The sequence below is a fragment of the Chenopodium album genome, chromosome 6, assembly GCF_948465745.1.
Source record: "Chenopodium album chromosome 6, dcCheAlbu1.1, whole genome shotgun sequence".
Taxonomy (NCBI): domain Eukaryota; kingdom Viridiplantae; phylum Streptophyta; class Magnoliopsida; order Caryophyllales; family Amaranthaceae; genus Chenopodium; species Chenopodium album.
The window spans coordinates 69226388-69241773 of record NC_137839.1 but is presented as its reverse complement, the minus strand read 5'-3'; the positions used below and the strand labels follow the sequence as shown (position 1 = coordinate 69241773).

The window sequence follows — 15386 nt, the reverse complement described above, 5'->3', positions numbered from 1 at the left end:
CATGATGTATCATTGTTACTGTTGCAAGTGTGTATAATTTATTATAATCCTTTGTCTAAGTGTGTCATGCTTAGATTGATTAATTTCATGTTTAGCTAGTGGAGTAATCATAGGTGGTTATAATTGAGAAAAAAAAAATATTTTAACACTTGTCATGCTTGATGGTGGCCGAAGGCTGGTAGTTCAATATATTAAGTTGTTGAGGAAATCTGAGGAAATCTTTCATGTTTAGTTGATTGATTGTAGTGTTAAAATTACATTATGAGTAATTAAATTTTATTGTATTTATATGATTCTATATTTTATTTTGTTGTATAGTGTTGGATAACTTACTACATATTTTAATGAGTCGGTATAATGATGGAAATTGTGACCAAGGATTAATGTTAAGTTAAATTAGGAGTGTTTATAGAGTTTAAAAAAAAATTGGTTTTAAAGTGTCAAATAAGTTGTCGAAGTCGTTGTGCTTTAAAGTAGAATAACACTGTTTTTAGCACCGCTTCGCCAAGGGTTGTGTACGGAGTGTATTGTGATATTTTGTTATAATTAGCTTCGTACCCAAATCCAGACAATAAGAGTGACATCTTAGTGTGATATATGGGTTATTTTATATTTTGAAGAATTTTGAAGTTAAACTCTTTTGAAGAATTTATATTGAATTTTGGTCTTAGAAGTAAAGACCTGCAGTTACTTTAAATTGGGGTTGATGATCCCTAAATGTGTTTTAAATGATTTTTAAGAAGTATGTTTATAAATGTCATATATTTTTGTGAGTGTAAGACAACCATTGTGCTGCGGAATTCAATGGTTGGAACATGCCAACATCTTGGGCTGCGGAATTCGAGGTGTAATTTTCTAGGTTAATTGTTGTCGTCCGGAACTACTCGGGCTGCGGAATTCAAGTAGGAAAACTGGGAGTTTGGCCATTCTCAGACGCAGACGGCTGCGGAATCGTCTGTAGGTTCGCCCTGACAAACCTTTGATGGTGGGCTGCGGATTTCACCGGCGTTCATACATATTTTATATGCTTGCCTCACTATAAATCTTATTTTCAAAAGGGTTAAAATTTATTTATTTTAAAGATACTATTGTTTTGGGAAGGGACCTTTACAAGTGTTAATTATCGTCTATATGAGTTACTATATTCAAAGTCTGAATTCTTGTGGTAATATTTTTTTTTCTTACGTTGTTATATTTACATGCTTACTTTGTATTATAATCATGATTCCATGTTTTATTTATTTATTTATTTTTCCCTCGAGTTTAACTGGTAAATATTATCTGAGTTGATGTTCCCACATGTTGTTAAGTTTTGTGTTAGTGTCTAAGCTCTTCTGTACTTAGCTTTGTATTTCTACAAGTACTGGGAGAACTGCTAGTTACTCCCCACTAATTGTGGAACCTTAATGATATTTGCAGGTGAAGAGTAGTTCATGTTGAGTCTGGGCTGAGAGCAGAGTGTTTACTTTATTTCTTAGCAGTTTTATAGACTTGCTTTAGTTTCTTTGGACCTTCTCTTTTGGGATTATCATATTTGAGGTTGTTTTCCCTCATTGGAAGTGTTTATTGTTCATTTGGGATTCCTCTCACTTTATTTTATTTGTCTCAGATATTTTAATCTTTGTCTTTATTTATTTTATTTTATTGGTAACCTTTAGAGTGACATTTCCGTCTTGACGTTTTTTCCGCGAACGTCAAGCCTTATGTTTTAGACGGGGTGTTACAGATTGTCTCTCGAGCTTCTAATGTTCTCTCTCTCAAAAGTCACATATGAGAAATACACAAAACACTCTTAGATTTCTTAATTTTCACTCAAATGATTCGGCTATGAGCTTATAAGTAACCCTAAAGGGTATAAACTCTCCAAAACAGAAACTAAAAACCATACAGGCCAAAACTTAGAGGTGATCATCAATGGCCCGGCCTCACTAGCCCGGCTTATAAAAAGTGCGGGTTTGGGCAAGACTAAAATTGCATTTTTAGTTCAAAATTTGAGCCTGGGCCGAAAAAACCCGAAAAGCCCGTTTTGGCCCGTAAATCCCAACATTATTTTACGGGTTTGGGCACAAGATTTTATGCAGGGGCCCAGCTTCGCCCGATTTTTTTATCACCTCTACCAAAAGTAACCATACAATCATGTACCTTGACCCACACGATTGTGTATATCGCGGAGTAAAATAGTGCGCTCAGCTACATAGTCGTGTACCCTGAACCACACGACCGTGTGACTAGTCTTGTAGTAGTGGAACTACACAACCATATACCATATGACACGAGAGTGAAGGGTAGCTCAAGTGGTTAGAGCTTCCCTTCCGATTCCAAAAGATATTGGGATCGATTCTCACCCCGCCCTTGTGGCTCTCTAAACACCAAAAAAAAAAATACCATATGACACCAACACCCCTAACTTATAAAATGAAATGACTATTATAACCCTTGATAAACTTCTGCTCGTAACCAGGTTATTATTCTTATTAACCTGGCAGCCTCATTCCTAATCAGTAATCACATTCCTTTTCAATTTTCTTTTAAAATTGTTCGTCTTCCTCATTCTCTCTTCAACTTGTCCAATTCAAATTCCAGATTTGATAGATTGGTAAGAACATGAAGCACATTGAAGAACAATCATCAAATCCAGTAAGCTGAAAACCCTAATTTTATTCCTTTTCTGCTACTATCCAATCAAACCCTTCAAAAATGGCGACGCTTCATCTTCCATGGGAGATAATTTCCAGAGAAATCCTTCCAAAATTACCAGCAAAATCTCTTCTACGCTTCAAATGCGTCAGCAAATCTTTCAAAACCCTAATTTCAAGTCCCGAATTCATCAACTCTCATCTCTCCTCCAACACCAATCGCCACCTCCTTCTCATCAACAAAACCGACCAGCAACTCTACTCACTCGACTTGGACGCCCCAAATTCAGCAACCACCCGTCTTCCGTTACGCCATCGGTTCGATGATTATGATTGCTTTGTTTTAGGTTCATGTAATGGGCTGATCTGCTTTGTACAAATCAACACCGAGAGTTGCTGCTATTATCAATTGTTCAATTTATCGACTGGAGTCTACAAAAACGTCGATTTCGACATCTCCGACTTGCTCTCATTCGGTAATTACCTGAATTTTGGCTTTGGTTTCGATTGCGAAAACGATGATTATAAGCTTGTTATAATTGTTGATTATTTTGATGCTATGGTATATGATGTTGGCGATGAAGCCAATAGAAGACAAGTTATTGTTTGTAGCTCAAACACTAGTTGTAAGAGATTAGTTGTAGATAAATTATCACCTCGAGATACAGTGATATTGCAGCATATGGCTGTTACTGAGAACAGTAGTAAACTCAATTGTATGTTCTGGAGCTCGTCCATGAACAAGCATCGGTGTGGTTGTTTCGATGTTTGTGGCGAGCAGTGGGTGGAGGATGTGCCTTTACCTGATTACAATGGTGGGGAATTAGAAAAATTACATGATTTTGTAGATATAGGAGCTATTGATGGATGTTTGTGCTTGTTGACTGTGAATCACCGGCATTTGTCGGTTGATGTATGGATCATGAAGGAGTATAGAGTAAAAGAGTCATGGGTTAAGTTGTTGGATGTATCGGATTCAGTTGTTACTCGTTCTTTGAAAGCTGTACCATTTGCATATGGGAAGAATTCTGAAGACGATGTATTATTTTTGAAGGATGATACATCAGAACTTGTATGGTACAATCGAATGTGTAAAACGACTGTGAAAGCTGAGATATGTGGTGTTCCTGAAATTAACAAAGCTTTTATGTGTAAGGATAGCCTTGTTACTATTTCAGGTGGTAAACAAATGAAGTGGAACTAATACAAGTGCAAGACTGCAAGGTACTCACATTGTTGGGTAAGCTTTGCCATTCTATTTGTCGTTTGTATTTTCGGTGAATTCGGTTGCATAACTTTGTATTTTTGCTGTGATTAAGGTTTTTTTTGTTGCTGTATGTTGAATTTTGACAAGGGGCTTGGGAGGGATGAAGTATGTCAAATCATAGTTTTGTTGCAATCCATGTAATGTTGACTCTATTAAGCGTGGAATATGTTTATGGATCATTTTTACCCGATCTCACTGCACACTATTTAACACCTATTAGTATAATTTGTGGTCACAGTTTCTCTTTGTGCACTAGAGAGAAATTACCGTAGCTTATACTTCGTAAGTATTAGAGTTGTACATCTTTTCTTACTTTGTGGGGACGTAATTTCAATGTTAGCTTCCAAAAGAGACCTAACTATGCTAAATTCATATTGAGCTAAGTTTACCAATGTTACAGCATGTTGCTCTATTGCAATTTGCAAACCTTAAGATCTGTTCTGTTGGTGACCTATCTTAAGTTTATATGCTGTTCTAGAAGTACCTTTTCTTATAAGTATCTTAAAGGATCTTATCTATCTAAGCCTGCTTTGGTTGTTGTTGTAGACCTGGTTCTGTTATCATGGGTTGCTTGGATGAAATGGCTGACCCTGAAACCTTTCTAAGCTTTAACTAGCTTGATTGTAGTGGTTTCAGCTCTGATTTTTTAATATCCTAGGGGTCACCGGGTCAGTAGAGTTAAAAGCCTAGGAGTCATCGGGTCAGTAGAGTTCAAAGCCTAGGGGTCACCGGGTCAGTAGAGTTTAAAGCCTAGGGGTCACCGGGTCAGTAGAGTTCTAATAGAGCTAGCCAAATTGGACATGATATGTTTGATATCTGGGAGCCTACTTGGATTGTTGTGAAATTTGAATCTTGATCAAGTCTTGACAAATAAGTGAATAACAACCTAAAATTCAAAAATTTCGAAAGAGCGACCTGACTTAATATCTTGGTATTTTTCTTGTATAGTGAGTCTAGTTTAAAGTATCTAAAGAAAAATGGATGGCTTGAGTCTACCCACATGTTCAATAATTCATATGTCAACTAGAGGGAATTGAAATAAATCAATGGATATGCCATCTATATGCCATATACCCAAAACTCAAAAAGTTTCTGTTTCTTTTTTAAACTCTAAAATTTGCAAAGCACAAATGTTTAGTTAATGTATTTTTATGAATTGGTTTCAGTTGGTTTGCACCTTTTCTACTATTGTGATCTTCTATTCTTCTTTCTTTTTGCTTTAATTTTTATAAAGCTCAGATTTGATATTTCAGCAATGAAAGATTTTATGTCATATATTAACCTTTGTTCCTTCTATAATCTATGTAGATGGATTCTATTACTGCTGCTTGATTTTTAATGTCAAATATTACTGAAAAGATATATTTTTCTCTTGAGTTGTTTTTAGAGCTAGGCGCCCAACTCTCTAATTGATGATCTTGCTTTAATCTCAAATCTCTTCTCCTCTGCAACTATTATTTGTTGAGGTTCTGAATCAGGATAGTATGTGTTGTGAACGACTCTTATAGCCTCTGTCCTTGCTTAATTTGCTGTTGTTTAAGTTCTAGGAGCTTTCATTTGCTCTTAACTTTAACTTTTCCATTAAAGTAAGAACCTGAACCTTCATATGCCTCCTTTTTTGCAATTTCTTTTTCTTTTTTATCAATTCTATAAAATTGTGTGTTTGATTTGTGAACAACTCTTATAGCCTCTGTCCTTGCTTAATTTATTGTTATTTAGTTCTAGGAGCTTTCATTTTCTCTTAACTTTATCTTTTCCATTAAAGCAAGAATCTGAACCTTCATATGCTTCCTCTTTTGCAATTTCTTTTTCTATCAATTCTATAAAGTCGGGTGTTTGATTTGTGTGACTTGTCTCTAGGGAGGGTTTATTAAGGATAACATTTCTCTTGCCAAAGAATCTGGAAGTCCAACAAGAATGACAATTTGAGCAGAACACAGTTTAAGATTAAATGGCCATACTGACCTCTAAAACTCTGTGTTCCAAGTTTTGAGTATGTTTGCCCACAAATGAGAGGTATTTTGTTGGGAAATATAAATTTCATTTTGAAAGATATAGAAATTATCAAATGAAATTGAAGACATTGGACTATACAGTGAAAGGACATGGGCTTAAACATTTTAGGACACAGCTTCAACATCTAGTTTGTTTAAGAGATAGGTTTGTGCCTTTCAAAGAAACAAAGATATGGCGGATACACTACCCAAGGATGCTAATCCGGCCTGGTAGTGTGATGACTATGTGTATAATTTTGGCTGATTCCTTCTAAACCATTAGACTTGATTCTATCTCACTATCTTCTCCTAGGTGGATAATTCAGCTATATGGAATGATAACTGTTAAGCGTGCAAATAATACGAATGGAGGGAGTAGCATGCTAAATATTTTAGGATGAGCCTTAGAAGGTCAAAACTCACAAGAGTGACAGCTATAAATGTGGACCTCCATTTTCTAGTTCCTCGTCAGCTGATTTATCACCATTTTAAACATCTGTTTTCTTCTTCCTCCGCCATTTTAATTTTTTTTTTCTTTTTTTTTTTTTTCTAATTGCAACATGCCATTACGTTAATGACCATGCTTCTGGTCCTTTTGCATTACCTTAGATGGCACAGAATATGGAATGAATTAAGAAGAAGGAACTTTCTAGGAAGGACCCGACTAGCCCCAAGCATTCAGCAAGATTTAGAAATGTTGCTTAATAAAAGATCTGTCACTGGTTGTTTGAAAAAACCCATCATGTTTTGAGCTGATCAATTAAATTGAGAGAAAATATGATCCATAAACATTATTGCCACTGCTATATACCAGATATGAATACAAATATAAATTAAAATTGGACAAGACAATTCAATTACGTAGTAAAAAAATAAAAATAAAACAAGATATAGAAGTAGGGGTTTCGAGGGAAAATTAAGCAGACTGATAATTGCAAGAAGAAAAGCAACCATTGAACTAAAGAAAGTTTCTGTTTATAGAGTACAGTCAAGAACTTGCTCTGCTGGCTATGATCAGTAAACTACAGAGAACTGAAGATATTCGGCTATAAGTGGCAACTGATGAAGAAGGATAGTGGAAGAGGTGAATAGTGAGAAGTCTTGATTTCAAGAGGGTGGCTCAATTCATCATAATAAGTTAACTTAGGGGCTTTGCCCATTTGGTATTATTTATTACCTTTTCATTTGGAGATTTTCCAGGTTGGATGTTGCCTGAATACCTATACCACTCTTGATTTGAACTGTTGCCTCAATTACTGATTAGGATGTTTCGAACAACTAAACTATATAGGTTTACATGTTTACGAAATTGGTGAGGCTTTTTGTCTCGATTTCATACTTTCTGAAATTTTCTGAAAATTGAAAGTTTCAGGAACCTTGAAAGTCTCATCTATCGTACAAGCCTTACTAATTAGCATAATTTGCTGCCTTTGGTCGCCAATACTCTCTTTGTTTGTCCATTTACTGGCCAAGCATTAGAAACCAGTCTGTATAGAATTCAAGGGTTAGCCGAGGAATTCAGAGAAGTTTCCCAATCTACATTCTTAGCCCCCCTACCACTTGACAGAATTCAATATCTAATGACCGTCACAAATTCAAGCTTACTTATCACTCTTAAATTATCATACTTAGATCTATTAAGGGCTTGATGTTTATTTGTCATGTATATTAGTGTTGGTTTCATGGTACTTGGATGCTGAACTCTCAAGGTACCCTAGAATGAAAAAGATTTAATGTTTTTGTTTGTCTTGTTAATTACAATTGCTAAAACTTTTCTTGCATCGAGCTGACTATTGTTGTGGCTAAATGAACTCCAAGCTAGTTGCCTCCTGAATGTCATTGTGAGTCTTGATCTTGTTGATGAAGTTCCTTCCTCGGAAAATATCTTTCTGTAGATCTGAGCAATCAGCTGAAGCCTGGTTATTTATCTTTTAATCTGCAGTAGTCTGCTGCTGTTGCTGCAATATTTGTGCGATCCAACATGATTATAGTTTGGTTGAAGAGTGAAAGTAGTCTTAGTTCAGCTAATTTTACTAGTCAGTTGATCAGTTTACCTGTGATTGCTTCTTGTATCCTTCCATTTTAACTTTTTTTTTTTGGTTAATTACAGCGTAAAAAAATAATTTATTCTTCATTATAATTTGACAATAAGCATTCATTCTTGACTTATCCTTTTATCATTGATCACTTGAAATACCATATTTATTAATAAGCAATGCAATGCAGAACCTAAATAAAATTAGATACTTATATTCTTTGTTTTGATGCTCAGTTTATATGAAAAAGAACCAAAGAATCCCTGTTGTAGTCTTAGTTTAGCTCTGCTGTTGTAGAATCTGATCTTTTTAACTTAGATTTTCTTAGCTGTGACTATTTCTGTTAACCATTTATTAATGTTTTCTTCATCATTTTTTAACAAGATTCCGAAAAATCTAGCTCTCTGTCTTTACCCCTTGTTTTATCCTTGATTGATTACATAAACATCTTAACTTGAATTTTGGTGCAATATTGGAAATTTGATGCATAATTGGAACAATCCAGTGTGTGTTTTTATGATAATTGTGAACAGTTAATATTTTTTTCATCGTATTTTGTTTGTCATTTTGCATTTGAGCTTTTTGTAAATCAATTCTTATATTACAGCAGGGGTGGGCTAGACAGTTCAGTTTTGTTCTCCTTTGCTGGGTTTCAATCATGTGTTTGTGATGGTTTCATCAGTAATACAGTTATCATTTGTATAAATGCATGTATTATTGAGGTTTTATTGAACTTTAATTCAATCATTTACATAATCTCCAGTTGTAAAGGCTTCCTGGTATAATAAATCCCTTACAAGTTACAGTGTTTTACTCGTCGTCTTCTTTTTGTCCAGGGATCGATGAGAAACATTGGATGTATGATGGGAGTTACAGGACGGTGAAGGCGATTAAGGGGTATCTTACAACAGAGACTTGAGCAAAACGTGAAATGGTTTATATATATGATATTATTATCGGAGATTAGATGTGCATTGTGCAAAGGTTTGCCTTTTAAAGGTTGTATTGTACTATTGTAGGCCTGCATCCTTGCAATATCCATTTGTAATTTAGTAGCGTGTTTCGTGTAGGGTTTATTAGTGGTACTGCAGTCTGCATATACTAAATGATTGTCTATTATGAAGACGGACTACTTGCAACTTGCAACACTTCTATATTTAGACTTTAGTCCTTATGCTTGCTAATGTATAACTTCAGTCATAATTCTAGTTGATTGTCAACAAGTAGATTTTATTTTGAAAATTTGCCAATCTTTTAAAATTAAAATTGCAGTCTAATTAACATTCCTTTTGGTCTTCGTGATTCATCTGGAAGTTGGCATCGGGATTTCTCTCAAATAGCTTCTATTACTCAGACTTTTTATAAAGAATTATATGCAATCTCGGATCATTCCTCTTCGAAGGACATGGAGTGGTGGGATAGTCTTCATCTACCCACTTTGTCTTCTGATCAACAGAGGCTTCTGATGGATCCCTTTACTTCGGAAGAAATACGGAAGGCTATTTTTAGTATTGATGATAGTAAGTCTCCTGGTCCTGACGGGTTTCCTTCTGCTTTTTTTAAGACTTCGTGGGAGTCGGTGGGTCCTTCGGTTGTCTATGCAGTTCAGCATTTCTTCGCTCATGGTTATATTTTGAAGGATTGAAACCGAAATTTTTTGACTTTGCTCCCAAAGGTGGATAATCCGGATTCTATCTCTCAATTTCGTCCAATTGGATTATGTAATGTGATCTATAAGTGCGTGGCAAAATGCCTTACGGGTCGTCTTCGACTAGTGCTGCCGAGTTAAGTTGCGGACTTTCAAAATGCTTTTGTTCCGGGCCGACTTCTGTCAGATAATGCATTGATAGCACATGAGGTTCTTTCCTATATGAACAAGTCAAGAGCGAAAAAGAGGTTTTTTGCAGCTATAAAATTGGACATGAATAAAGCTTATGATAGGGTTAATTGGGATTTCCTATTTCGCCTGCTTGAGGCTTATGGTTTTCCTCCCTATTGGATTCACATTATTCGACAATGTGTTACTACAGTTTCCTATCAAGTTTTGGTGAATGAGAACCCACTTCCAGCTTTTCAGCCTCAATGCGGTCTTCGGCAGGGAGATCCTCTTTCATCCTACTTGTTTGTGCTGTGTATGGAGATTTTGTCGGCTATGCTTCGGAAGGCTGAAAATGCATCCCTCTTCAAAGGAATTTCGATTTCTAGGGGTGCTTCGGCAATTTCTCATTTGTTCTTCGCAGATGACTCTTTATTATTCTTGCAAGTTACTCCTGGCGCTTGTGAGAATCTTTCGTCCCTATTGTCTGAATTTTGCTCTATGTCAGGGCCAGGTGATCAATGTCAAATTTAGCCCCAATACTCCGACGGACTATCGTGATTTTCTGGCTGGCAGTTTGAAGCTTCAGTGTAAGGACAATATTGGTTCGTATTTAGGACTGCCTGTGGATTTGGGACGCAGTAAAGTTTCAGAATTTAGTTTTTTTATTGATAAGGTGGTTCAGCAGATTTCAACCTTTGCCTCTTTGGGGCTTTCTTCTGCAGCGAAGTTGGTAATTATCAATTCTGTTCTGCTGGCTTCTTTCAATCATGTTCTCTCGGTTTTTCAGATTCCCTCTTCGATATGTTCTAAGGTGGACAATCTTTTAGCTAGGTTCTGGTGGAAGTCGAATTCTGGTTCTCGGGGTTTAGCTTTACGTTCGAGTTCATTTTTACATCTTCCAAAAGGTTTGGGAGGCTTGGGAATTCGTCGACTGAGTTCCTTTAATTCAGTTCTTTTGGCTCGTCAATGTTGGCGAATTCATCATCACCCTCAGCTTTTGGTTTCTAGGCTTTTTTCGGCAAAGTATCCTTCTCTCAAGCTTTTTCAGGCAAGGAGGATTCCAGGTTCCTCCTGGGGTTGTCAAGGTTTGTTACATGGTATGTCAGTTCTTTTTTATGGTATTACTTGGAAAGTGGGTTCAGGGTCTCAGGTTCGTATTCTGGATGACTCTTGGTGTAACACCCTAGAAATTCCTTTCTTTTAAAATACCTATTTTGCCCTGTTTAAAAATTTAAATAGGAATATCCAAGATATTACCGCCACCGTGAAAACGGCTAAGGCAACCATCAAAGACACACAGCGGAAGACTAATTTCAAAACCATTCAAAACAAGTCAACTTGAAAAGTCAACCAACGAAAGTAAAAAAAAAAATCATCCTACAACTTGGAACCATTGTAGGCCCTTATTAAAACCAAACCAACTTTAAAACTTTTGCGTTAGTCATGCATGATAATAATATCATAAATAATTAAAGCATTAAACACATCATATACTTATAGGAACTAGCATGATTCGCTCTTCACTCATGCCCATTCATGAATATGCTTCATCACCTGAAAACCTCCTCTCTACTTGTCCCCACTACTCGCCATTAGAAAATGGGTCGTCGTAGGGCCAAAGTAAAGACATGGCCAAACACACAAACACACACAATCAGCAAAGCTGAGTACATAAGCGTAATTAAACACACTAACATGCTTTCACCTATCAACACACACTTACCTCATTGCACCTGTTCACAAGCACACACACCAATCAACAAGACACAATGACTAGACACTAATTAATTCATTTAGCGTTGATTACGCATCGAACGGGTTTCCTCCTCCTAACCTCCCCCAAATAAATTGAGGTTAACTGACACGGGAGCTAACCATGCCAGCGACAAAACCACTCAAAGGTGGCGGAATTCCTGCGCATAATAATAAATAAAAAGGAATGTACAACGTCCTGTACTCCATTAGAAGTTATGGTTAGGTTAAATATAAAACCCCATAACTTCCCCCATTGTTCATACTCAAGGTATATACGTTCCAAGAGTTTTGGTGCGTAATCTCTTTCACTTTACGTTATTTACCTTTTATTGGACTTGGTGATGACTCTCAAAGCATCAGAAAACAATCAACAATAATTATCCAATCAACCAAACATACCAAATTAATTCTTGACCACTTAGTGACATATTATTTAATGTTAAACCCTTTTTAATTCTACCTCAGTGTCAAAGACACCTTAAACACATAATGCGCCAAAAATCCTATCCCTCGGTGTTAAAAACACCTTAAGTGCACAAAGGCACCAACATACAATTTATTCCTTGTGTACATAGACACTTATATAGCTCCTTCCTCATGCTTAAAGCATCAATAAAAATTATTTGAACCATAATAAAATTCCTTTTCAATATTCCAAACATAATTAAACATGTAGTTTAATTAATCATGCCTTCTAACATGCCATAAATAAAAATGTGGTTCAAACACAACATGCCCAAAATATAATTTTCCAATCCATAACCATCACAAATAATTCATGCTTCACAATTCAATCACAAACACCATAAATTCACAATTCCATACATAAACCTTAGCATGATACTACTTGTAATTGATTGAAATCCAACCTAGCATGATTCTACATCATCAAAATATGCTAAGTACGCGTAGGTACCTCAAATAAGCTCTTAAAATAACCGAGTACTCTACAACAATTCTCGAACCAAGTCTCCTACATAAAGGGACAATAATACTATATTAATTACCCTTGTATACACAATTTCCAGCAACCTAAACTCACTTTAAATAACTTATAATAATCTGAAAATTATTTTAAAACCCCTAATTAAACTCCTTTTTAATGGATAATCACACCCTTTCATTAAAAATCACAATTATACTACTTTAAATAAAATTCCAACATTTTAAACTAATCAAAAATCCTTTAAAACTTCATCAAAATACATCTTTATACTTAAATTATCCATATAAACATTAAAATCAAAAACTGCTCGAAAATCGTATTTAGAGTCTGAATTTGGCCACGAGAGGGTGGTTCTCACTACCAAAGGTAGTGAGTCTTTTTTAAAACGTTGTTTTCACTCGAAAAACACTAATTTTTTTATCAAAATCGGAGGAGTTTAGAACCTGATCGGGATTAAAACGGGATTAATATTAACGAACGGAAATCTAATAATTAAAACATGAATTTACGTGTTCAAAATAATCTGGAATTAAGTTAAACTAATAAGTAGTTATAATCATCAAATTTTCAAAACATCATTACTATAAAAGCCCTAAATCAATTATTCATAAAAACCCTAAAATCATGATTTTCAATAATTAAAAAAAACCCTAGGTTATAAAATTTACAAAATCTGAAAATTATAAAGTTTATTCATCAACATACAATTTGATACTAATTAAATTAATTTCAAACAATAAAATCAAAACCCATAAATCAATAATTATAATTACACAAATTAATAAAACAAAGGAGAGAGAAAATAAGACTAACCTTTTTGTGTGGGAAATTTTTTTGGGGATTCATGGGGTATTTATAGAGTAGAGAGTGTAGGGTTAAATTTAGGCTTATAAAAATGTGGGCTTGAGTTATGGGATAGGGCTTAAGTTATGGGTTTTGGAATGGGTTATTCCAATAAGAATATGTTGGAATAATTACATTGCCCAATAATTAATAAACGTTTGGCCCAAAACATATTTTACTTTTATAAAACTTTATATTTAAAATACTTTTTTTTTTTGCCTTTAAAATATTTAATTAAAATACTTGAGCCCTTGACAATACATTTTATTAATACTTAAATACTTTATAAAAATACATAAAAATACGGGGTATTACACTTGGGTTCCAGGCGAACCTATTTTTTTCCGTAATAATTGTGAGACGTCTGCTCCGTCTCATGTTTCTTCTATCATTAATCCGCGTTCTTACGCGTGGGACTCAAATATGGTGCATCGGCTGTTTGATTCTTCTACGGCCCATCGTATCTTAGCTCTGGAACGTCCTAGTAGGCCAATGGATGATTTTGTTTATTGGAAGTTTACAAGAGATGGTAATTTTACGACTAAGTCGGCATATGCTATGTTACTTCGCCGACTGGACTTTTCTGGACACACTTCTTTGTTTCCCCCTTCGTGGTGGAATCAGTTTTGGAGCTTACCTATCTTACCAAAGTTACAATGTTTTTGTTGGAAACTTCTTCATAATGCATTGCCTTTAACTGGAGTTTTGCAAGTAAGAGGTATTCCGATCGATTCGACTTGTGTTCTATGCTTTGGCGATTCAGAGACCATTGATCATCTATTCCGAGACTGTTCCTTTGTCTCTGCTCTCTGGACTTTGGCTCCTTATGTTTCCTCGCTTGTGGTGCGTCGGGATAAGCCTTTCTCGGACTGGTTTGTTAATTTGGTGGCTTCTTTGCGACAGTCTAAGTCTTGGGAGAGCTTAGTGAATTTGGTCTATTTCTTATGGGCTATTTGGGTTGTTCGGAATCATCAAGTGTTTCGTAACACTACAAGAAAATAACCTTTTCGTAGCGATTATTTTAACCTTTAGTATCGATTGTAATTGCAACAAAAAGCTTTCCCAACGAATGGTCATTCGATACAATATCCCCTGTTGCCTTAGCCTTTAGTAGCGGTTTTCAATATCGCTGGGGTTGGCCTCAATAATCGATACGAAAAACTACATCCAATCGTGGTGATTATTGTAGCGATTACAATTGCTATAAATGTTTAACTCATTTTCTTAAAAAAAAAAATATGCGTATGATCTTCACAAGATTCGAACACGTAACCTCAAACTCTTATATTAAATGTTTCACCAATAAGCTATGACATATTATATGTATTTTTTGTCAAACAATATTTATATATCTAATGTTGAAAAGGTTTTACGTATCGACTTTTAGGATTTAGTGGCGATTGTAAATATTACGATTTCTCAAAATTATATAAATGTGTAAAAATAGTGTTGATATGTATTATTATGTTTTCCGTATCGATTTTATATGGAAAAACCATGGCGATTGTAAAAATGATACGGCATCCTTAATTATTTCACAAACATACTTGCATATTGTAGCGAATGTACAATCGCTACGAAATAATCGCTACGAAAAGAGATTATTCTTGTAGTGTAATGATGTTCCTTCCCCAGGTCTGGTTCTTCATTTTATGCAAGATTGGGTTTCCCGAGGTTTGGCGGCTCAAGAGTTCAGGGTTTCTGTCCCTTTCTCTAATTCCAGTTCTGGCTCTATGCTTCGTCCTGTCACTATGTCCTTCTGCCTCCCAGGTTCTATTGGTTCAGGGTATGATTTTGTTATGATTTTTGATGGTGCTTACAAAGCCCGGGATCAGTCTCACTACTAAAAATTGGCCAAATTGCGACCGGCGCAAACGGTCGCAAAAAATAGTAAAAACAGTCGCAAAACATAATTGCGACCGTCAACGGTCGCAACCTGGCGGTCGTTATTATCTTGGTCGCAAAAAAAAATATTACGACCGTTTGACGGTCGTAGATTTTTTTTACGGTCGTTTACCCTATTTTCAACGACCGTTTCAAAAACGGTCGCAAATATTAGAAATTGCGACCGCCTTATGAAACGGTCGCAA

At 35.5% G+C, this 15386-nt stretch overlaps 2 protein-coding genes across 3 annotated transcripts; both read left to right on the top strand.

The window, feature by feature from the left end:
* The first annotated feature begins 2492 nt into the window (after window positions 1–2492).
* LOC145635095 (F-box protein CPR1-like) lies at window positions 2493–9167 on the top strand. Of its 2 annotated transcripts, none has more exons than XM_081686388.1 (2): window positions 2493–3860; window positions 8770–9167. In XM_081686388.1, exon 1 carries the CDS (start codon window positions 2698–2700, stop codon window positions 3838–3840), a length of 1143 nt encoding a protein of 380 aa, XP_081542514.1. In that variant the 5' UTR covers window positions 2493–2697; the 3' UTR covers window positions 3841–3860; window positions 8770–9167. The 2 variants fall into 2 exon arrangements, with proteins under 2 accessions (XP_081542514.1, XP_081542513.1); XM_081686387.1 differs by having other exon boundaries at window positions 2493–3876; window positions 8770–9164.
* Window positions 9168–9803: 636 nt separating this feature from the next.
* LOC145637119 (uncharacterized) lies at window positions 9804–15143 on the top strand. The gene is made up of 3 exons (XM_081688622.1): window positions 9804–10148; window positions 10258–10849; window positions 14932–15143. Exons 1-3 carry the CDS (start codon window positions 9804–9806, stop codon window positions 15141–15143), a joined length of 1149 nt encoding a protein of 382 aa, XP_081544748.1.
* The last annotated feature ends 243 nt before the right edge of the window (window positions 15144–15386 follow it).